A 24,939-nucleotide genomic window follows, 5' to 3' on the forward strand; every position below is an offset into this window, starting at 1 on the left:
TTAATCCTTTAAATCCAGATTATAAAATTTATCACAGATACAATGGCAATGTTTTATTTGGCCCGTCACTTATGTATCATCACTAAACAAAACAACTAGCTTATGTCCTTGGAATCTGATCATGTTGTAATTGAATTGGATACAGTTCTGTCAAAATCATTTCACTGTTGATAAATGAGAAGTCAAACTACATGCCAGGGCATTGGATATTGAAAAGCTGCTGAGGGGCTTATCTCAGGGTTTAACAGTCACATTTGCTGGCCAAACCTGTGCTTACTATTACTTTAATTGAAAAACAGAAGGAGATCAGGACCTTTATTTAGAAGGCTCATCTCTGCTCTCTTTTAAATGCGTCTGTATCTTTGGAGACACCTGTGGAACCCCTGCTAGCTCCTTGTTCTGCTCTCCCACATGTACATATTGATCCAAAACAGAGCGTGAGAGATTGATTATTCTATTCAAACAGTGATTTGGGTCAGAAAAATATAAACAAGTTTGATTTTCTGCGTCTTGTAAGACTATTAGGCTTGCTTCAGGGTAACTCACAGCGCTGTGTATGGTAGAAAAAGCCTTTCAGATTTTCAGTCTGATTGTATGAATCCCTGTACATGTGTGTCTTAATATGGCATACCTTCATTTGTGCTCTTTACTTAATTCGTATGAAGTTACTGCTTGGCAAGAATTCAAAGAGATCTGCTTGTAAATCTGTGAAGAATTGTTGTTGACACAGCCATATCAGATGATATTCAAATCAGTCAGGACTGCTGTGTGTCCAGCCGATAAACCATCTTGTTATCCCTTAAGGCAGGAATTATGTCGTCTATCAAAGATTTGATTGTAGGCAACCCAAAAGATGGTCCTCCTTTCAACCTCTTTCAAGAGGAGGAATGAGAAAGATGGTCGTCCAATCACTGCAGAGCATGTGATTGAACAAAGTATCATTGCCATGGGAGACCAATTTCAGCTCAATTATATCCACTCCCTGCTGCTTTTGCCCTCTGTAGTGCTCAGCCAAGCTGCTGGGAAAGTTCTTCTCATCTTGGAAAGATGTTGAGATAATTATTTTTCTTAATAGTAAACTTAAGTTCCCGTTGCTCTGCCATTTTTAATGGGAATGTTGATTCATCAGCTGCTCTAAAACGGCTCTTTAGTGGACCACCTTATTCCTAAAACTTGTCCATCACTAGCAAATCTGATACCAATGCATTTATATTGACCGCTTGTCTCTGAGTTTGAACAGATAAATCAACCGCATGCCTGTCAAGCATTGATGAGTGCTTGACACACATAACACGCGTCAATACTTGTAGACAAAGTCTCCGAAAATAAGATGATGGGTAGTCGAAACGCTTTTCAATGAGTTTGGAATACTTTAATTATAAATGAATATGTTACAGTTGTAAGTTCAGATACAATTGGAGTTAATGTATTGGGGTGAATAATTATTATGATTATTATAGTTATAATTATGGGATTGGGGTTGACCACGGAAATCAAAGAAATGTCAATTAATTAATAAAGGGTAATGGAAAATCTTTAATGTAAGGTTTGTAGGAGAGAAATGCTCAGTTCTTAAACTACTTTGTACTAGATATCCTTCTGCTTCTGCTTAATGAGACATTCTACTTGAACTCTACCACAAGCAGAAAAAAATAGAAACAAAAGAGAAAAGGTTCTTGCATTACTGTGTGGCACATAGGGCTGCTGGAGGCAATGAATAAGCTGCTTGTGAGGTGGAGATGCATTCTGAGGACCTACATGGCATCTGTGACCAAGTGGTGTGAATTCTCTGCTGGGCAAACGACTCTACAATATTCTAACAAAAACAAGTAATTTTTTTCCTGGCGAACCTGGGAGTTTTTTCTCTCTGCGTCTCAATTGTGAAGTCTATGTGGCTTTTCTCATGTAAGATTTAACAGTAAATCGGTAGAATTTGAATGTGGGACCTTATTTTTTCTTAAATTTGTAAAATTACAGCACAGTTCAGTCATGTCAACACAATATAATTCCAGGAGTCAGTACAGAAATATATAACCCATACCAAACGGTATCTAATGCTGCATTGCAGACTTGGCAGAAAATTATATAAATGATATATATATATATCTCATATTGTGCCTTCGTTTTCTTTTATAAATTTTCTTCAAAGCTTTTTTCTTTGTGAAAAATATATATGGTTTTTTTTTTTAACACAGTCCCCCGTGGTTTAGATGCTGTGCTGAATATTTTATTTAATTTTTTTAAACATTTGCTATGCTTAGTTGTCATCCGACCAGGATAGCTTAACACATTCTGAGGTCACTGATTAAGCTTTCTATAGCCAACGTTGTGCCCAGAATACAAAATATTGAATAGGATACGTCATATATGTAGGGCAGGAACAAAATGAAGAGAATGGAGGAGGAAGTTTAAATAATTTCTACCCTTGATTGTCACGTGAGATCACTTGCAACTAAACTGAATGAGTTTGGACCCATATAGTGGGAAATATAGTGGGAACATAAGGATTGTGATGTTATGTATGTTACTAAGACATGGCTGCCGAAACATATTTCAGACTCTAACACCTCTCTAGGTTTTCAGACTATAGAAGCAAACAGAGATTGCCGATGGAGCGGCAGGAGTACAGGAGGAGGGATTGCAGTGCTTGCCAACAACAGATGTAAAAAGTAATTATACTGAAAAGGAGAGTCTGTGCAGCCTGGGTGATTGACTATTGGCCTTGACTTTCCGTCCATGTTGTCCACTGAGTGAGTTTATGTGTGTTACTTTAATAACTATATGTATGTCGCCCTGCCCTGCTGCCAGTGCTACAAACTATTGAATACTTTGTGTCCTGATTTTTACTTTATGCTATTTAGCTTGAATTAATTTCAGTTTCTTTATTTTATTTTCCCCCATAATTTATACTGAAACAATAGGATATATAAGTGATTCATAAACTAGAAATCAGTTCATTTCACTTCAACTAACCTGTTTATATAGAAATATAGGTTTTCCATCTTACCCAAAAATAGCTCTGGAATAAATATGATGAAGATGCAACAACTGTACAAAGTGCTCTCTTGTTCTTGTCATCACAGTTCAACCATATAATTATGCACTAGTCATGACAAATCAGTGAAATGAGGAAGTTGTTCATGTCTTACACTTGGCTCAATTAATCTCAGATTAAACCAAGCATTTCATTAATCACATCATTCTGCCACATTGACATGAAATGATTGATTAAGTTAGCCTTGGTGATTTCAACTCCACTGTCATCTGTAAAGACAGTAAGAAATAAAAAGCCATGTTCTTGACTTTATTTGGTGGTCTGGTATCACTGCTGAAGTGGAGCCCCACTGTTACTGACTGATTGAAATACTGCAGGGGCAGAAGAAGTTGGTACCGGAGGTCTGAAAAGACTAGAAACTACATTTTGAAAAATTCTCAGACGTTGGTTACCGCTTGTTTGAATGGAGCTGTTATTTTTGTCAAGGTGCGCTTACGCATGTCTGCAGTGATATGCAGCTCACAGGGGGGAGAGGAAATTAATCTTGAATGACTCCGTCTGTAATTGAATCACAGCGCTCGTTCACACTGCTATTGTTTGGCAATAATGACGTCTAATTGTCAAAGAGGAACTACGTCATTAATGGGTGGAGGGGAAAAAAAAGAGACGAGAGATGCGATAATGATGAATCTCAATGTGAGCCAGGAAACGGAGTGCTCTCTTTTGCCTCTACTTCAGAAACGGTGCCAGAGCTGAACTGTAATGGCCTCCTGTTTGCCTGTCACTGCCGGCGAGGGAAGAAGTTGAATGAGTAGAATTAGATTGTATTTCCCATCCCCTTCATTGTTATTTTTGGTCAAATAACACATTGCTCTTCCACTCACAAGCAGGAGCAAAAAACAGTTGGTTTGTAATCAATCCTTTCGGAAGGGGTCTGAGGAGGAGGGGATGCTCGTTTTGTGCCTGCCGCTGTGCACAAAATGGAATAAATGTGACATTAGGGGCACGGGTATCATTACCTTGATGAATTACGGAAGGTATAACGATTATGGAAATTGTCATCGACTGATCATTCATCTCAATTTATTGCAGCTCAGTGCCACTGTGGCCGAGCCGACTGAAATGTTATCATGTCAATAGTTTTGAGAGCCGTTATCAATGTTTGCTTTGCTCTCAGTGGCCGAGCACTGTAGATCTTTTGTACACCATCCATCGCAATATAATGCTTTGCAGCAAACCCTCTTGATAAACGGAAGCTAATTAAAAAATTGACCAGTTACATTCCTGAATTGGTCATAGACTTGGAAGAAGATTTAAGCTATTAATGAAGGGGCTCGTGTTGATTTCAACTTGTGAAGGAGTTCAATTTTACAACCCCTCTTTCACTCTCACTGCGCTCTCAATTCTGAATTAAAGCTGCTCTAATATCTAACAGAGGACATGTAATTATGTCTGAAACTAATTTGCACAGTAATAAAACTACCAGCATAAAAGAGCTCAGTGCTTTTTTACAACAAAAGTGGGATTTCAGATTACATCTCCCAGTTTAACAGTGAACAGTGTAAACCATTCAACCCACAGCATGAGAAAAAATTAAAAATCAATCACCAAATTACAACATCAATACCAAACTACAGATTATGCACACAGCATTAACAATACTGGTACTGTGATTATCTGTTTGAAGACGAGGTAGTTGTAAGCAGCATGCCACGATACAGTGAATCGAGTTCCAAAGATCCATGGAAAGATATTGCTCTGTGCTCAGCGTCAACTGAGGCCACCTCAGGGAGCTTGTTAGTGCTCTGCATGTTTGCATGCATTATCATAACACACCTACAATAAAAGGAGAAAGACATTTAAACTCTTTTACTCACATGACACATCACATCCCACTTATTGAGAATATATATGAATATGATTAAACCCTTGACATTCACAATTTGCAGTGCTGTGGTGAAATTGGTAAGCCTCTGAGACAATAAATCCTAGTTATGTCAGATGCGCTCATTAGACTTCAATTTATGAAAATTGTGCAGGATATGAAGATTTGCAAAGGTCCAGACTCAATGAAAGCCTGTGATGGAGCCCCTCTGGAGAGTTTTCTAATCGCTGCAGCAGGAATATCGCTGCGTAATGGAGGACATATCTCTTCATTAGCCTTGTGTCGGAGTACAGTAACATTCACTCAGGCTTTGATAAACGCAGTGCTGTTTTCTTACCATGGCACTTTTAGCACACAAAACTTGCCTACATTTAACCAAATCCTCTTGGAGAAAATGTTATTACTCACCGCACGAATGGAAGAACCAGCTCCAGAGAGCACAATGGTGTAGTCAGCTAGCAATAAAGCAGAATCAGTCATAATTTGGTATTGCACTTTCTGTTGAGGTAAAGCAGGGTTTTATTACGTGTGCCTCAGATTTGCATATGTATTGTCTAAACATTGACTTCAGTCCTCTGCTGAGACACAAACTGTTCCAGGGCTTTGCAGGGTGTTAACATGTACAGTGCACTACGGACATCTTTCCCTCATCATTAGCCAGTTACATGGAAAATTTCAGCCAAGAAGCTGTTTGACCTTACTTCTTTTATAATTGTACAGCTGGATGCAACACATTGAATTCCCACTATTGTGGCTTCTGTTTAATTGCACCTTTTTGTTTCTCTGTATCAAGATAACTAAGGACCTATAAGGAGGCTTTTTTTAGCTGATGTGACAGGTTTGATTTTAAGGAGGAGGACCTTTTGCATTTCATCAACCTAATCAGATTTTTTGTCCTTTAAGCTTCTGCCTGCAAATGTTGTGAATGTTGGTAATTATGTGACTTTAAGTCTGCAGGTTGCAACTGTTCTGCATGTGCATATTAACAACCATCTTAACAATTTTATTATACAACATGCAGAGTGAAGGACTGCCATTGCTGGACAAAATTAAACCAGTTTTTTCTGTAGCAATGTGAGGAACATCAGCTGAGCCTAACGTACTGTAACAGCTCTAATTAGATCATTTCTCTTATCCAAAGCTTCTATTATGTTGTGAGAGTGATAGGCTGGTTGGATTCTGTTGCATTTGTTTTACCTTATGGGGAAAATATTATCACACTATATAAATGTTTTACTTTCAAAAATGAAAGTAAACATGATACATGAGCTGTCATCATTATGATCAGTTTGCATCAGTGCTTATAAGATTTTCACTAAAATAAAATGGCTGCTTTCCCACAAGGTTTAGCTTTCCTAATAATAATTATTATCATCTGTGATATTGTCTTTTTGAGTCAGGTCAGGTCATATCATTTTGTCACAAGCATTTGTGTGAGTAATGAAGTTTAAGCGATTAATCCGATTACAGACGGAACTTTTCTTTGTAATTTGTAGAATCAGTGCTCCCTTGAAAATGAAGAGACAAAGCTGGAAATCTGAAAGATAATCACAATATTGTAAAGACCTTGAGTTGTAAAACTGTGAATTTTAATTTTGCAGCCCCTCCTCCTCCTCACATCGGGGGTTTTCACACAGTTCTTAACACGAAGCTACAGACAGCTAAGACATTGTAAACATCCTATTGAAATCCCATTTATCAGTCGGTTATCATTGCAAACCTAACAAAGACGAGTTGTTTCAGCCCAGATGGAAAACAAACCAGAGGTGTCATTCCAGGTGGAGTACATTTTCAAACTCAGGACCAATTAAAAAGTGGCCTCTGGTTCCACAAGGCCTTGTTATCAATGTTTTCTGAGAAGATTCCTTCCAACTCTCTATGAGCTTGAGACTAAGGTGTGGTTATGTGCAATTATTTAGAGAGCTTCCTGCTTCCTCCACGTGAAGTATTAAACCAGGGGTGTGAGTTCTTTGAATTGGTTGCATTGGGTGCAGACTCTTGGAAGAAGTGAACACTTTAAAGAATCAAATGGAAGTTTCTTCCAAGAAGTGATCTTCAAGCTGAATTTTGCTGCGGATAGTTTAGCGTGGATAGTTTGATGCAAAGCAGAACAGTGGGGATACTCTGATAAGACTCTTTTAAATTAGTTAGAAAAGTATTTACTTTAAAGAAAATGAAGAAAACAGACAGACATGAGTGTTTATTGGGTCAATAGTGATCTTTTATGTTCGTAAACTAGAAAAAAAAAGAAAAAAGAAAAGTGAATCAGCCACTCAATTTTTTGCCCCCAAAAAATGAGGTACCGTGTAATAGCTTTGAAAATTAACATTTCAATTTCAATTTCAATTAAAATACAGAATGAAAAGCTGAATGCCCATTCTAAGAATGCAAAGAATAACAACGGACACACCCAACTGCCAGTAGCAGTAGTTCTCCGTTACAGTAGTGATGTTTTAACCTTTTTATGCCTATCTGTTCAAAATCAATTTGCCACTAATAATTTTTGGTGTAAGTAATACATTTTTAGTTTTAATAGATTTTGTGAAATACGCCTGTCTCTTTTTTTTTTACGAAACTGATCAATATGCAACAAAGAAAGGCCAAAAGCTAATCTTTCATTTTGTTTTAACTCTAATTAATACAACATAATCCAACAAGTACAATTTATTGCCTATTTCAGCTTTGAATAGGGATCTTGAAATTGTCTCAGGCTCTGCTAAAATTAACTTGACACTGCTGAAAAGGTAGAGTTACCATTCAGTAGGCACTCACTCGTGGTTAAGGAATGGGAGATGCCCCACACATCTTCTTTACCGAGGAATCGCATGGAGCAAGCACATATTCAAATTTGGTGTATGAGTTTACGAAATTATAAAGTGGTTTGATCCATGTATTCAACACATGCTCACACTGATTTAGAGAAGGGTTATTCAAATGTTTATTAGAATTAAAGCAACTGTTTAAATAAGAAAAACAACATGGAAAAGTGGAACAAATTGTTGTACAATTAATTCTATGCTCAGAGTTCTCTGGTGGCCGAGGGCTGATAAAGCATCACTGTTATTATAATGATTTTAGCTAAATGGATATATCGACCTGACAGATGGTAGAAACGCAGTAGTATCCATATGCAAGACTTTGAAGAAGTAAGGGTGTCCAAACTTTTGACTGGTACTAAATACTCCACATATGTATGTGTATGTGTACTGTATAAATATGTTTGAATCTGACAGTATACTTAACAATGTGCTTCACATTTCACAAACTGACAGCAGATGTGGGATCTAACCGTGCATCAGTCCGTAAACTAATCTATTATACGACTGCCTCTGTATTTTAATGCAACATTCCAGCTTTCAAAACAAATCTCTTACTTCACTCCAGATTCAAGGTTTTCTTTTTTTTTCTTCTTGTTTCTTCCTTGGACACTCTGATTCTCTCTTTTTTTTAGCACATTCCCCAAAGCTTTTCAGAAAGTTATACACAATTACCTGAGTTATTTCATTTAATTTCTTTACATTTTATTTCAAAGCAGAGAACAATTATATATCAGCCAACAGTGTCTCTCAGAATTTAAGCAGTTAAAGTTATTTGCGTCATTCTATCAAGTCAACTATTAGAACAGAAAGAAATAACTTTTTTGTATCAATCATAATAATGAAATATTTTGTTTCATCCTCTTTTTTACCAAATGTCTGTCAAAAGAAGCCATTAAAGTTACAAAATTATGATTGTGGAGCTGAATGCTGCTTGCTGATGAATAAAGATTTCAACATGCCCCTTTTACTATAATTACACAGATATGACATGTGTTAGTCAGAAAGAAAAGATTAAATTCAATTCACCATTACTACTCTGCTGCTGTCATAATCCTCATGTCCAGAAAAATCATGTCTTTTATTTCTCTTGGCTTATTTCCGGCATTAACCGAGTGAAGTTCACGGGGTCCCTCACTGCTGTCTTTGATTTGCCACATTTTCTTGCCTTTGAGGTTGTCCATCCATCTTTTAAATTTGGAATGACACTGAGCCTGTCCAGTATTTCAATAGCTGCTTCATTTTGCTGTGAATCCTTTAATTTTCCTTTTTTTTTTCCTTAAGCACATATGAAAAATCTGGAAACTGGACTTTTAACACTAAATTTAAATCAAATCAACCATTTTTTTCCTGTCTTTGACAGATATGGTTTTGTCACGCAAAAGTCCAAGAGCTTTACATTCAAGTTAGTGTGTTGTAGAAACAGAAATATGCTGAGGATAATCGTTTATGGACATGATGAAAGGCTAGACTTTTTGGTAGGTTTTTCCACTATCTTTCGTTCTGAATATTTTTTGTTATTTTTTTTCCTGACTGACTTCTTGGGTTTTCTGGTTACTTCTTTTGATTTGATGGCGCCACAGTGACCCTCTACGATCAATAGACAGGTTCAGACAACAACCTCAGAGAAAACTACGGCATCCACAACTTGTTTCAAAATGTCCTCTGAGACTTGGGAACCTGGCAGCGAGGCATCCGTCTCTGTCGTCCTTTACTGCAGGTGACTCTGAAAGATTCCAGCCCTCTGAATAAATCTGAGCAAAATGCAACACTTCCTTTTTATTGAAGTATTAGCATTTTTTGAAATGTTGATATAGCCTGACATGAATTTGTATTTGAGCATGAAATATTCGCCTTTTCCCTATCTTTCTTTTCCTCAGATATAAGAGACAAAAAAGGTGCTACCCTAAAATTGTCACTGTATAACCAAGGGTGAAAGCTTTTTTGTTCCTTTGGAAGGGATTCATTTCCACATGAAAAGAGAAGTTCTGTCCAATCCCTTTATACATGTCCGTTTAGTTTGCTGAACACAATACCAGACTAACAAAAGGCAATAGCATTTACACTGCGTATATAATGCACTGCACACATAGAAAGCACATCTAATGTTACTTTTGCTTTTTAACAGACGTCGGACAAGATAAGACAGTTTTGTACACATCAGACTCACTGTCTGACACCTTTGGGGCAGAATTCCTGTGTGCATAGGATGAGTAACGGAGTGTATGTATCATTTGTCAATGTTGCTTTTTTGTAATGTCCACAGGTCTCTGTGTCCCCATGGTGTGGCCCATCTGTTTTCTTTGCTGATGCCGTACATATGTAAAACATACGGAGCTGAAGTGAGATACGGCCTTCTTTTTTCTACAGTGCATGCTTATGCTCTTGGGCTTCAGTGGTGAAGTTTCTAGTTCATGTTTGTGTATTCAGGCACGCACCCTGAGAGCTGCAAGAAGCCTGGAAAGCAAGTGCAGCAAATAATAGGCTTCTATGTTGCTAGAATGTTCTGACATTTAATTTTAGTGGCTTGCACTGACTTTAATCTATGACTCAACCAGAGGCACTGCACTGCAGGACATGTGAATTGAGCAGTGCGTGTTCATGCTGATAAAACTGTGTCCTGAAACCTATCAATCTTCAACACGTGTGTGGGTCATTTATTTGGTGTATAGCACTTTTTTTATTGTTCTAAATCCTTTCAATGCATCTTTATTCATGTACAGTGTATTGCGCTTGAGTCTCTGAATTTAGATGTTGGAAGTGACTGGCCTCCAATAGAGGGCATAGTTGACTGCACGGACATGCACTGTGTGTGACTGGGAGAAACTAAAGCCCTGCTGAAGGTCTCACTGGAAGAAAAAAAAAAAATTCTGTCCTTAGAATAAAACCAAATGGGTATTTGATTAAAGAAAATAATAATTTTGAAGCAACAGAATTTACTATTTTGTTTGGTTCAAGAAAGTGAAGGTCTGTTAATTTATTATTAACCCTCTGGTGTAACGTACGTAAAGGAATCTCCATGTGGATGAAAAGTGTGAATATGTTGCTTGGTAACTAATTTACAGTCTGATTACAGAGGAGAAGAACAGTAGTTTATCTTGAAGTAGAGGAAAAATGGAGAACTATTGGCTTCAGCAGCCCCCTTACTAGAATTCCTATCCTTTTCATGTTCTTTCTTTCCTCTCTTTATTGCATGCCCTTGACTGAAGATTGAATGGCAGAGTTTGAGATAGATTGTTGGGCAGCTGGCTTTCATGCAGATAATGCCGTTTGATGGAGGCAAGTTTTTGATGTGCTCTGGGTATAATAGAAGAATCAAGCATCGAAGGGTCGGGCTGATTTTGCTTGGAGAAAAGCTGTCCTCAGTGATAACTTCATCACTGCATGTGGCCAGACGTGGGGTAAATTCAGGAAGGGGATTTAAAGAAAAAATGCCCAGTCAGAGCTGCAGTAGTTGGCCCCCTATTGAGTCGTGGAGCCTGGAGACCATAGTTTGAAGGTCTGTGATCTGCCATCGGTATTGTTAGTCTCTCTCTCTTCTCTCTCCTTCAAAACCAAAAGGAGTCAGCCTCAAAATGCCTTTCTAGTGGGATTAGTGGACTGTCGCTTTTGTAATTAATGAAACTCTGCTTTCTGTGGTATATTCTCTAAATGCTATCATTTGAAGCCCATCAGATAGTGTCTTGTATATTTTCGTAAAAGCCAATTCAAAGCAAATGTGGTCTTGGAATTAGGCCTGGGCAGATAATGGCTTGGAGGCAAGTGCATTTATCTCTTTAACTAGACCTCATCAAGATGAAATTTTCACACTTACAAAGTGCAGAAGAACTTCAAGTCTGTCTACATAATCATCAACCAAATCCCGATTAAAGCATGCACAAGGCATGCTCATATTCTATTGAACGTTAGTGTGAGAGACAGTGGGACAAAATCTTTAGATGAGAACATTTATTGGTGGTTTTGCTTGATGGAGCTCAAATTGTGCATATTTGTTACATATTCCCTCAGCAGCTGATCAATGCCAGTACAGATGGTGGATGGAGCACAACAATATGAAACAAGCCTTACTCAAAAACAACATTTCAGTTTGAACAGCAAGTGCTCAGGCCTTCTTGTTTATCAAACAGTTTAATTAACAGCTTGAGTAACCTTTAACTGCCTGTCTTTACTGCTGAGAAATAACACATTTATTTGCATCGGGCTGCCTTTCCCTTTGTCGAACTCTAGGTGAGAAATGGGAGATTTGTGAGTTATCCAATTAAGTGGCAGCACCGCATTCATACAGTAAGTTTAATTTACAGATTCTCTAAACAAAAGAGGGAGAACTTGCTGAGGGGAAAACAGGCAGGTGGCCTGAGAGGAAGCTGTGGAGCAGAGTTAATCTGCTGCTTCACTTATTATTTCTTGAACAAATTGTTATGGTATTCAATTGGTGACATAAAACTGTTGTTGCAAGTTAATCCTTTAAGTATTTTCTATTAATGAGGCAAATTTTGTTTACAGGTGCCACTGTTTTCATGTTGCTCACCGACTGGAGGTCATAGTTGACCCTCCTCTGTATTTACGGCCTACATCGGTGCTGATAGGCAGAGACGAGGCTGAGGACGGGATGCGCAGTTTACCAGCTGACAAGTGCATATCGGACAAAAGCGCAGCAGAGCGGGTGGCGAGCATCCGCATCCTTACCGAGTGAGTTTCTTTCTTTTTTTTCTCTCTAAACATCCTGCACAGCTGCTTGACGACAGGAAATATATAACTGCGTTACCTCCTGAGGGGGGACAGCTGCATTGTTGGAACTACTGGCTGAGCTGATTCGCCGGGAGGACTGTGAAGATTTCGGAGCAGAGACACGTTTGTCACGGAGCTGGCAGCTGAAGCTCTCTGCTTCACCACAACGCCACGGCGCTGCACACCGTCCAATAGCACAACTCTGCCGCTCCGAGACGTGCAGATAGGTTTCACCGTCTTAGCAAACCGAGACGTTTCTGTGGAGAAGCGAAAGAGGTGTGCGAGAATAATTAACTCTTTGCCACATTACACACGCGGTCGTTGTAAGAGGCACCGCTAACGCACTCTGCCCACTGCTGCCTGCAAGTTTGGACTAAAGCGCACCGCTGGAAGTTTATGTACCGCTGCCTCGGACATACTCGCTGAAGCTTCTTGCAGGTCAGTGCGCCCGTAGAATTTTTTTCTTCTTCTTTCTTCTTGCTCACACCGTAAATTGGTGCCATTTACGTTATTTTGATAAATCGCAAAATCGGTGACATTTTATCAGTGATTTGGTCTGTTCTGCTCTTCTCGGATCCTTTGACAGGATCTGGAGCAGCAACCTGCTGGGCAACAAGCCCCATTTTCCCATCTCTACTTTGATAAATATGGATTACATATATTTTTATTTCGGCCCTGTGGATTTTTGGCAATTGAAGTCTACTACTTTAATGAGTACAAGATATTTCTGAACTGTCAGATTTGGGAATTGGATTGTAACATAAAGTTTAATAATCAAAGACTTGTTTGTAAAGCCTATAGACCATGCTGTTAAATGTCTAGCATCTTACAAAAAAAAAAAAAAGCGCTCCATGAAATTGTCAAGTAGTTTTTTGTTACTGCCTCTTTGGATTATTTAACAAAAAATCCTCAGCCATGGTGACTATGATAGCAGCCTCCTCTCTTGTCTCCATCACCTCTCACCTTTATATCTTCAGCAGATGACACAGTAGGATGACTTGACTCCAAAAAGAGATCTTATGAGCACATAAAATGTGATAAGAAAACCACAAGGGGCATAAATCACCTGCATAGATAACCCACTCAAGCCAATAATAATTGAGATGTTGAGCAGGTTGCACATACCCTAAACTGTACCAAGTCTGAGGTTTCAGCTCCAGGAGATTATGGAGAAACTTGACTTTGAAAGAGGCCTCGAGAAAGGTTGTGTTAGGAGATCCAAATCCTCTTCTGTCTGACATGTGCCCTTCAGAAGCTGCAACCTTTGGCACAGCATCTACTGTATTAGAAAAAAGAATAATGATCATGATTTTCAAAAGCTGTGTAATTTTACTTTAATCAAACAAAACCCTTTTAGACGTAACTTGGGGTTTATTCCGTTCCCTTGTTTCTCTCAGCAGTGTAAGATGGTGACTTGTCTCAGTGCTTGGCATGCGCCAAAGAAAAATGTTGATCTGATTTCACTGTGGCATAGATCAGGCTAAATACAATCTGCGAACACATGCATCTTAGTCCACATGATAGCCCAGAGGGACAAGTATATCTGTTCAGCTAAATTGATTTATGGCTTTTGTCCCAAGTTCGACTGAGGAACTGCAGCAGTTGAAGCCGTTTTCTGTTTCCGTTCCATGTCTGACAAGGAGTGGAGTAGTAAAGTAATGCAGATCTTCGCTACTTCAGGCCATTGTGGTGAATTATGCCAGTTGAAAGGCTTGTTGTCCTACCACCCACCTGCAAATCATGACATATGCTTCTATTATCGTGGACGAATAAGTTTGGGAAAATTTGAAAGTATGAGGGATGTCTTGTGGAAAAAAAAAAAAAAGTACTACCAGAAACTAGGCTGTCTTTCTTTTGCCAGCCCGTAAATGCATTACAGCCAAATATCCTCACTGGGACATTGATCATATTTGAAATTGGCTTTCTTCTTGTACAAGACACAGCAATCCATATTTCCGGTGCCACAGCATCCTGATAAATGACACGTGGTGCTGACACTTTTTTAGAAACGCACCTGGATTCCGAATATGTCGACATATTCAGCACAACTGCGAAGAGAAAACATGCTGTGGTTGACTATTATTAGACTGTGTCATAATGTGGCAGACGGTTACGCATCCAAACATGTAGGCTTTGCGCTGTGACCCCTCATTGAGGCTTTAATCTTATGCCCCTGCCAAACGTCATTGCCCTTTAAACACACCACTCAGAGCAGGTGAGTACAATATCTGATGTGGGAAATTCTCCGGGTGATTTTCTTTTTTTTTAATTTAACTATGCTTGGAGCTTAGACTCATCTAATTAATTCAGAAATATTGGACGAACTGTGTACACAACACCAGCACTCTATGTTCATATCCTTAAGTAATTTCCCCTTTCATTATTCCTGTGGAGAATTTAATATTCTGTGTGATGAGAACTGCCTCCTTAAGGGATAATGCCAGCTTGAAAACTGCCCTTAAACAGTTTTATAGATTGTAAAAGGGCAATCGAGATGACTCCTGTTCGTCTGTAAAAATTACTCTTCTAAGATCTGAGAGATCTGAATGAAGAGTTGATGCACAGACCTGTGCCTATAATATCTCACCTTATTACTTGTGAATGCCGACAGTGGCACAGGAGATGACCCCAGGGATTAAAACATTTGATATGCCAAACAGCATGGCCGAGTCGCCTGTTTCAACACATCCGAGCAAACACGTGAAGGTTAATGCAGCCTGACAAACTACCAACAGTTCCCTGGGCACGGCGGATCGGTTCCATGTCATATTTATTTAACATAATTGCTGCTCTCTAATCTGTTACTATTAACACACAGACTGCTTAGCTATTGTCTGCTGTGCACTCTTTCACCTGTTTTCTCTCTCGGTGCATTTTCCGTTTCCTCCCACGAGAGTAGCACGACATCATGATGAATAGTGGACATGGAAGGAAAGCATGCCATGGTGCATTCTGTACGTCTATTGGAATTTAAAGCAACCTAGCTTTGCGATAGCAAAACCTCCATCAATGGACAGGCTCGCAGTTTTGCTTTAATGACCTCAAATTGGAGGATTACTCGGGTTTAGCTCTGTAATGTCTCACCCTCAGCAAAGTTTAACCTTTTTTTAAAAAAAAGAAAAAAAGAAAAGAAAAGTAATTAGGCCAAAAAGAGTTTAATATGTGCAAGTTGCCAAATTTTTGCTGAAAGTCACCCTAGAATTTAGAATGGAGGAGATTGGATGCTCTTGAAATGTGCTTAGGGTAGGAATATTTAGTGACAGCACTTGATGCATTACTGTGGTCTTTAACTACATTGTATGCTCAAACCACAAAGAGAAAAAAACACCATAAAAACATGGCATGCTTTATGCAAAAGTGCCTTTATATAACAGATTTGATTTCTTCCTGGTTTATAAACACTTTATTACAATTTTAAAAATAAGAGCTTTAGACAGCTAAGATAATAAATGGAGATTTATATTAACATAAAGATGAATTCACTGTATTTACAATCTATGAAGTATAATGTGATACATCAGATGTCTGTGATTAGAAAAGAGACACGAGTGTTCTCAAGGAAATGGCTTTTGTAGCTCGTCTGAAGGCTGTTGCGGACTGACAGCGTGACCTAATGTGTTGTGAATAAGATAAACCGATTCTGCATCTTATTGCATGCATATGTGCAAATGTGCTGGTGGTGATGCTGTGCGTAGGTGTTGAGAGACAAAACAACCAAGCTGGTAATTGTCTGTGATGAAGTGGGAGCCATTCTGTAGCTGTGCTTGGATTACTTAAAATCAAGAAAAGCACATATTCAAGCATGACAGCGTTTTGTTTTGATTTAAGCACTCTGGCTATAGCAGGCTGAGATGAAAGCCACCTGCGATTAGCCACAGGATGCTGTCCTGCTGGTCCAGCTCTGGGAGCAGCACCACTTCACACTGTTGTAACCTACAGATTAACATTTATGGCTCAGCATGCTCCAGTGGACTTTCTGGGTCAAGACCAAGTAGCAAGATTGGGGAGTGGGCTTGACTTTGTAACAGCGCAGCCCTCTCTGTATGTTCCAGGCTGAGCCTGAAGAAGAGAGCCAAACGGGAATGTGCTTTGTGTAACACAAAGAGAACAAAATAGAAAGACATTGTGGTTTTTGCTGGTGAAAATTGTCCCCAGGCTGTGTGTAGGTTCAACTTTTGTGAGAATCAAATTGTGTTCAGTGGAATTGTAGATGATGACAGGAACTGTTACATATTTAAAGGTTGTCATCGCTCATTGTTGCTGGATGTCCAACTAAGGTTGAAATATTCAACCTTTTATTTTTAAATCAAGTTAATTTATTTCTTTCCATTCACATTAGTTTATATCGCTCAGTTCAAAAGAAACATTTCTGTTTTGCTGCACTTTCTTAAAGCAGCGTTCGCTTTGAAGGAGGATTCTCAGAATAGATTTAACCTGCCAAGAGCCTAGGGTCTGGTCTTTTGTGACCCCTGGACAGCCCAGTGGGAAGTTAGGCGTCAGCTATGCTTGTCAATGAAGCCGCTTGATGGCCTCAATAATTCAGTTGACGCGACCTCTGTGATGCAGAGAGCCTCGGGTCTGATGGGTGACGAGGAGTGATGATGAGGACACGGCAGAGGCGTTGGCTCATGTGTGAAGCCAGGCAGTAACACACCCACTGACGATATACTGTCAGAGGGGTGAAGTGGAAGAAAATATTCAATATCAGACCACTGAAGAGCATAAAACTGGTGCTTCATAGCAAGCGTAATGTTATACAGGTCAGAAATCTTTGACTTCCAGTTGCGCACAACGTGTATTCAGAAGTCTGTCTTCGGCCAATCACTACAGACCAGACTCTCCAAGCTTCACCCCTGGAAGTAGAGAAACCAGAGCAATATGGGGAATTTTCAGATTGATGTTTCTTTTATAAGCCCGGCAGTATTTCAGTATTCTGAAAACACTGCCGCGCCATCCTGACCTATATACTCTTTAAAGCACTGACAACTAAAAAATAAAACTGTCAATTTTTTTCATACATCGTATGGTTTATGGGGCACAACAAGCATAAAGAGAAAACATGCTGAATATGATGGTCTTCATTGTGTGTGTGTTGTATACACTTCCTTCTAATTTCATACCCATTAAGAGAATATAATGATTCTTTTGTAACACTTGTGTAGCTGAAACAGTACGTCAGTGTCTGTGTTTGGTTAGATTTGATATTCTCCTGCAGTAGCAGTAGTGCTAACGTATTGCATTCCCATTGCAGTAGGCACCACTGAAGCTTTCCCCATGCTCTGTTGTCTGTGACTTGTATATGATTGCTATGTATATTCCATCTACCCCTGCACATTCTATAAGAGGGAGGGTTAGTTTGTGGTACCATCATGCGAGATGCATTTGAATGACACCCAGTGTCAGCACTTTAGAATACCTCTCTGTATTTGAATTTTTATCTACTAGCCGGGTTTGTATGCTCCCAGCATTTCAAATCTAGCTTGAGTAATGATTTTTAGCCCCTGTCTGAGTACTCTGTTGATAGGCTGCGGTAGTTCTACAGATGTCCAGATTAGACCGAAGATTGACTGATATTTGATTTTGAGTTTTTAATTAAAAACACACTGTTGTCTGAATAAACAAGATTCCTTCAAGAATTCATTTTTTTCCTCTGGATCATTCAGACCCATTTTATTTTGTTTACCTGATATATTGTGTACAGAAAATGGTTTCATTCTTGCACTCACCCTCAGTGGGTTAGGGTTTTTGTGATTGCTCTTTCCCTTCATTACAATGCAGCTGCAGTATCAGGACAATTTAATTTATTTCCGTAACAATGGGTCGATCATGGATTTGTCCGTAAATTGCCACAGGTCTGTGCAGTTGAATTTGCTTTACACAGCATGGACTCATTTCATTGTGAGTAAGCATTGGATGACAATTTGTTGATGCTTTCTTCCAAGATTCCCAATTAAGTCAATGCACATGAACTGCATTACGTCCTTAGATCCCCTGTGTGAAATACCACTGCAGTTACACTGATATGAGAGATCCAAGCTGTGGCCCATTGAATAAAAACTGTCTGGTGTAATTGGCTGCATGATCTGGAAGGGAACACCTAGTTTGATAAGAGATTAGTACCTGCAGCCTGAGATGCAGATACATACTGTAGCCTGTTTGTATGAATGCGGTGAATAACCTGTTATTACCATTTGAGATAGAGGCAGATATTGAAAAAAAAAAAAAAACATTAAAATTTTTTTCTATCCCAGGCGACCACACCTAACAATTACATAGTAAGAACTGAATTTGGCTGTGCTTGCGATTTTTAAAAAATAAATAAAAAATGTTCCTCTAAACATTCATTCAATGAAAACGTAACTCACATAAATCACTGTTGAGGAGTCATTTGGAGAATTTGTAAACATCCCAGTTCAGCTTCTTGTGCTACTTATTATGTTATCTTGGGACTGGCACATGCCATTTTTTTCGCTGATTTATTTCACACACAGAAACAGCAGAACAATAAAATGGTTAGGATTTGACGTTGACCGCTGTGATTTAACAGCAACAGACAAGAAAAAAATAAGACAACAGAACCATCTTGAGTTCAGCTCAGCTTTGTTGAGTTGTTTTTTCATACTGTATTTTTGTTTGTCTTTTTAATGTGCTGCAACTATGAGAACTGAAGCTTCAAGCCCCGTATGCATGGAATAATCTGAAGTGGTTGTATCAGAGATTTGCATCACTTTACTCCAACTGTGAATATTCTGCGCTTTACACCGAGACAAGAGATCTAGCATAGATCAAGATTTCATCATCTTTCCTGAGTCTCACTGAGTGCAATAAGCGCTTCCCTCTCCAAGTGTGCAAAGGATGTATCGGGCAGTGAAATTTAATTAAGGGTGGATATTTTCATGTCTAAATTAGCTCCTTTTTCTGCACTTTTCTTGTTCTTTGACAGATTCACATGCTCAGTCAGTGTACGCTGATAGATTTTAGTCATGAAAAGAAAACTCTTTATCTCACAGCATCATAGAAAGTTTGCAATATTTGATCAGATTCCCTCAAATTTACACAACAGACGATTAGCTAATCCAGTAAATTCATGATCATAATTGTTATGATGCACTTATTTTGACGTAATAGCTCCACACTTCATACTGTAATAAGGGATGTAAGCATTGTGCCTCAGTATAGAAAGAAAACAATGTGGTTCAGACCGCGTCCAGGATTCACAGAGTCTGGGCATCATCCTGCAGACAAACACTTCTCTGTCTCCAGAATCACTGGTGTCAGGGGGAAACAGGCAGCATCTGATGGAACACTGCCTTGGTTCTCCCTCCCTTCTCCAAGCGCTGGGAGGCACAAAAAAAAGGAACTGAAGAGAAACTGAAAGAGGAGAGGGAGAGAGGAGCGTCAAGGAGGAAGGGGAGAGAGACTCGACAAGATGAATTATGCAAAGCTGTCAGAGGCGGCTATTGTTGGAGGTGCTGGCTGTGTTAAAGTGAGCTAGCCCTGATCTCCACAAGCTCCATCAACCACTCTCACCACTCCCCGTGGTTGAGAGTCGTCTGATCTGTGCTCCGGCAAATGGCCAACAACAAGATATGCGGATGTGGGGGGCAGTAGCTAGGCCACTTGGTGGCAGGTGAATTGTCTTGGAGGGACACACCAGCAACGACAAGTATGCTCTTTATTACCATTATTTACAGAGGTCACCAACAGGGAGATCTGAGCTGATACGAACAGCCGCCCCGTGGAAATACAATTACTGAGCATAGGCTTAGTGAATAGTTGCAATTTCAGCAGTCTGGTCAGCAGTGGCTACTCTTGTTTTGCAAAATGCTTTGTGTGCTAAAGTTAGAAGTATATGCCGGCTCAGTTTCAGGAGGTGCATTTGGTCATTGAAGGAATTTTGCAGTAAAGTGATCAGTTACAAGACTCAAATCTTTTTTTTTTTTTTTTCATTGTGCTTAGATGGTGCAGCAAGCAAGTTTGGTCAAATATTGTCTTTAAGAGCCTAGAAAATCTCAAATCTATTTTCTCCATCACTTTTTGCAGCAGATTTTTTTTTCCCCCACTGGAGAGATCTCTGTATTTCTCTTTTCTGTACTTCTGTGTCTGAGTTGAGGTGGGCAGGGCTTAGCTGGCAAAGATAATGATGCCGTCTGTGCACCAATCAGAATCAAGCAACTCTGACATTAGAAGCCAGTTGTGGGCTTGGTTCGTCACTCTCATTCAAAATTGATTTAACTACATGACACAAGCCCAATGGGCCAGATAAGAATTTTTTATTTCATACCATACTTGACTCCTAACGTAAGCTGTATCCTTTCAGTGAATTGTCACTGCTGTAGTCAGAAGCATCCCCATTAGGACTTCTTTAAATTGCTTGTGCTGTTTGATCAAGTACTAACAATTAAAAGAAATTGATACAAGTAAGAGCAGCTCAGATTGAAGACGCTAGAAACAGAGAATAAGTGGGTTTTGTCCTTGAGGAATCTAAAATGTTACACCTTAATTTCCAGTCAATTCACTAATTGGTTAATTAATTGATTTGGCACTAATGAGCTGACTAATCAAGTAAGTGTTCCTTACAAAGTTCCCCTCTATTTTAATGCACCTTATTTGTAGCATTAAAAAGTTTGGGTTTTTTTGCTCTTTTGATGAATAATTTACTGATGTCATTCACTTCTTTAGTTTATTCTGTATTAAACCAATATGCTGGTTCTAAAACATCTTAAAAATGTTGCACTCCTTTGGTCATCCTTTCCAAATCCCAGGTTGGAATTATAAAGCACCCCTCAGCCATCTTTGATGAAAACCATAATGTATGTCAGACATGAAACAAGTAAATCTCAGACCCTTGAAACCTCTCCAACTGCCTTGAAGAGCCAAATGACTTGGACACATTTCTTCACACCATATCATACAGATGGTTTATGGTTTATGCTTCAGAGAAGTGCAGAGGTGTAGGACACTACCAGGCATCGGGGGATGGCTTTCAACTGGCTCGGGAGTCGTTGGGATGTGTGCAGAGTTGCGTTGCATAGATCATGAATTGTCTTCTTTCCTGCCTCACTAGCCCATGAGAAGACCGCTGTGTGACACTAATTTTGCAGTGTCGACTACTCCACTGAGTGGTCACGGGTGACCGACTGTCCTGATTCCAACTGCATGATCAAAGGTAAAAAGAAATGTAGAGGTGAGTGATATAAGGAAAGTGAAAAAGGCACCACAAAGTTTGATGAATAAATCCTCAAATTCACTTTAGACCTAAGCAGACAAAAATTCACTTTTCTGTGCCATTGTCCCTTTTGATAGATTTGTGTACTAGAGGCAGATTTTGCACAATCGAGCCATTGGAGACTGGTTTTATTCCTTTCTTCTGAGAGTATTTTAGTTCATATTTTAAACCATTGAAACTTAAAGCTCTTAGAAGCACAAGAGATTTACCTTTACCCTTGTAACCTTTTTTATTTTACATAATTTAGACTACCATGAATGTCTCTCATGTATCCTGCGGTGCTGCGCCTGTATACAAACAGGATGCATGGATGAGCTTTAAAAAGATAGCGTCCTCAGAGTAATACAGGAATGTGTATATAAGGACATGCTTGGTCACTCAAGGGCTTATTACTGATTTGGACACAAATCTAAATCCTCCTGTAATGCAGGTTGCAGCTTAGTGTGTAGGACTTGTAGCATTAGCAGTTTTTCTCACCGTGAATCTCTTTACAAGTCCATAAAGAAGTGACGGTTTGTAATCAGCGATGCTTCTGGGCGTGTCTGCTTGCACTCATCGTCTGCATTAATCTGCCAATCTGGATGGGTGTGTACAATTTTCTGAAAGTGATGAGATATGATTGAGATGGCCTGTAGCATCGGAAAACAAGTGTGTGGGATGTAGTGTTGAGTGTAAGGGTTGCCAGAGAGTGTGTCACTGATTGCATTTCAGCCCTTCAGGGAAACGGAATCATATCAAGCAACTTTAAGAGACTGGTGAGGGGGGGTGTCAGGGGTAAGTTTAATAGGCCTAGAACAGCTTAGAGTTTTCATTATCCCTGATTCCGGGACTGCACCCGCGACTGCTTCAGTTTTTGGAAAGTCTCTCGGGCTGGTGCTATCTTGCTGTGCGACGGTTCACTATCCTGGCTACATTGGAAAGTTTTGATGCTTGATGTGAAACAAAGTAGATCTCTTTTGGGAAAATAAGGATTCTGATACTCTAGTCTTACAGCTCAGCCAAGAGAGAAATGAAATTGTGGTGTGTGGCATGTGTGTGCATGTGTGTGTCAGTGGGCAGTTGGAAAATGTTGGTAATAAACACTTCTGACACACCATAGCTCCCATTCACATTCTAGTCTGTGTCTTTGGAGTGTGATTTGTCACATTGTCATCCTCTTTGTCCACATCTTAGAATGCAGCCAGAGTCATCTTTGAATATTCAACAATTTAAATATTTTATTACTGATACATTTGATGCCTGTGTGCACATAACCAAATAATACTTGATTAAGGGAGTGATGCTCATACAAAAATAAATCTGAATCTCCAGAAATGTTTTAAGTGTCAAATTAAGCTTAGATAGACTTTCAGATGAAAAATGCAAAAAAGTTTGCTTATATGATAGTGTTCTCTTTTCTGCCCATTCTATGTAAAAAAAAAAATAATAAAAAAAACAGGTACAAGGTTAACTGTACTGAAAATCCAGCTAATGCCAGATTTTACTCTGCATTGTTCAGAAGGGCATTTTTGCAACATAGTGAGAATAAAGACACCGCTGTCTCCAGCAAAAGAAATAAGTTTTAATAAGTTTCTAAACTTTGAGCACATAAAAATTCTATTCATTTTGGTTTCATGTAAGTGGTGGCATATGTCTCAGTTGAGAAAGTGATACCAGAACATCCTGATGGTTTTTTTTTGTTTGTTTGTTTTTTCCCCTTTTTAATGTTGCTGGGTCATTAAAACCATATAAAAATATGTTTTTTACAATAGAAACATGCAGTTTAACTTGTTATCGCTGTTGTTTTTGGGCTGAATTTTGAATTGTGAGAAAAAAAGATACAGTTAAAGTTCCTGCTCACACTTCAGTTTGACTCGGCTCACGATGAATAATTTCCATTGCAACCGCAGAAAAAGTTTTCGTCAAAACTGCTGCTTGCAAGGTCTGTGGATTTTTCCACGTAACAAAGGTAGTTTTCTAGGAAATACATTTCTGCTGTGACTTTTGAGTGCCTTGAGTACCTCAAAAGAAGTTCCATTTACCTCTCTCCATTTTAGTGGTGTGGAGGCAGAAGTCTCAGACAGGTACCCGGAAATCTTGACAAGTAAACCAGAACTATGTGCTCATATATTTAGCACTGTAAGTAAGAAGTTTAATAATTCAGGCAAGCTACTGCTTTATTTATATATTTCTTTCACTTTACTGTGGCAGGCTGCTAAATTGAAAGTAAAAATACTGTTGGTATTCATTTTTTAAGTCTTTGTCCTCTCCTTTGTTAAGTGTTCGAGTACTTTCACAAAAAAAAAAAAACTTTATCTGAAGGACAAGTTTTGGAAATAAAAAGAAACAAAACACAGTGAACTTGATTTTAAAGGCTAAAAGAAAGCACAGTAATGAGGTAATCGTTAAAGAGGGGAAGTCAAGTATGTAACAGTTCATGGGTGAAGTTTCAGAGGTGGGGATAGAGTATTGAGGTGGGGCAGTGAGAAGGGGATAAATGGGTGCTTTTGAAGATGAAGCTGACGGATTAGCGTTATCTGAGCTCCTTGCTTCCTTTCCTCATCTCTTTTCCAGGTGGATCCGGTGGACGACTGAATGGACTGAAGAAGCGCCTGACAGAGGTTCAGAAGTGTGGAGGAGGGATTTAGGAAGAAATCAGTTACAGGACAAGAGTCACAGCCACTGGAGGAAGAGGAAGGAGGATTGGAAAAGAGTGAAATAATCCAGTGGTGAGGTCTCAGGAGAGTGTTGGTGGTGAAGGGGAGGGAGTTGGATACCCAGCATGCAGGCAGCATGGAAAGGGTGAGGGAGCAGCGGCCTTTCTGCTCGCTGTCCAAGAGCCAGAGAGACCGCGAGAGAGACAGGGATCGGGAGCGCCGTTACACCGCCTCCTCAACTGAACGGGAAGAGGGAGCCTGCCGTGTGCCCACTCAAAAATCGTACAGTTCCAGCGAAACCCTTCAGGCGTTTGACCATGACCCTTCACGGATGCTGTTTGGAGGCAGAGTCAAGGAGATGGTCCACAAGGAGACTGCAGAGTACACCAGGCCAGGTTAGTAAGAACATATCTTTTCTGTGGGAGTTTTAAACATTCATATTTAGCTCCAAAATATGAGCTAAATATGAGGCTGCTATAAAAGATATAAAAAAGGCTATTTTTAACCCAAAGGCCTTTATCCTGATGATAGTTGCCACAAAAACTATCTCACAGATATATTTCTTCTTTAGTCTGAAGAGGAAACCATACGGATGAAAGGGAAATTTTCAGTGTTCTACCACAAACAGCAAAATCCTCATATCACATTTT

General features: G+C 39.3%; 1 protein-coding gene across 5 annotated transcripts in view; it reads left to right on the forward strand.

Annotated features, from left to right (window-relative positions):
* The first annotated feature begins 12,304 nt into the window (after nucleotides 1–12,304).
* Nucleotides 12,305–24,939, forward strand: part of LOC140317744 (teneurin-3) — a 140,187-nt gene continuing 127,552 nt past the window's right edge. For all 5 annotated transcript variants that reach the window (XM_072395247.1, XM_072395248.1, XM_072395249.1 and 2 more), the window contains exons 1-2: nucleotides 12,305–12,862; nucleotides 24,207–24,684. In XM_072395247.1, the coding sequence (XP_072251348.1) occupies nucleotides 24,426–24,684 (259 nt within the window). In that variant the 5' untranslated portion in view covers nucleotides 12,305–12,862; nucleotides 24,207–24,425. The remainder of the gene's footprint in view (nucleotides 12,863–24,206; nucleotides 24,685–24,939) is intronic.

Source organism: Leuresthes tenuis, unplaced genomic scaffold (genome assembly GCF_036924035.1).
Source record: "Leuresthes tenuis unplaced genomic scaffold, fLeuTen1.0.hap1 SCAF_11, whole genome shotgun sequence".
In the NCBI taxonomy this organism is placed as follows: Eukaryota; Metazoa; Chordata; class Actinopteri; order Atheriniformes; family Atherinopsidae; genus Leuresthes; species Leuresthes tenuis.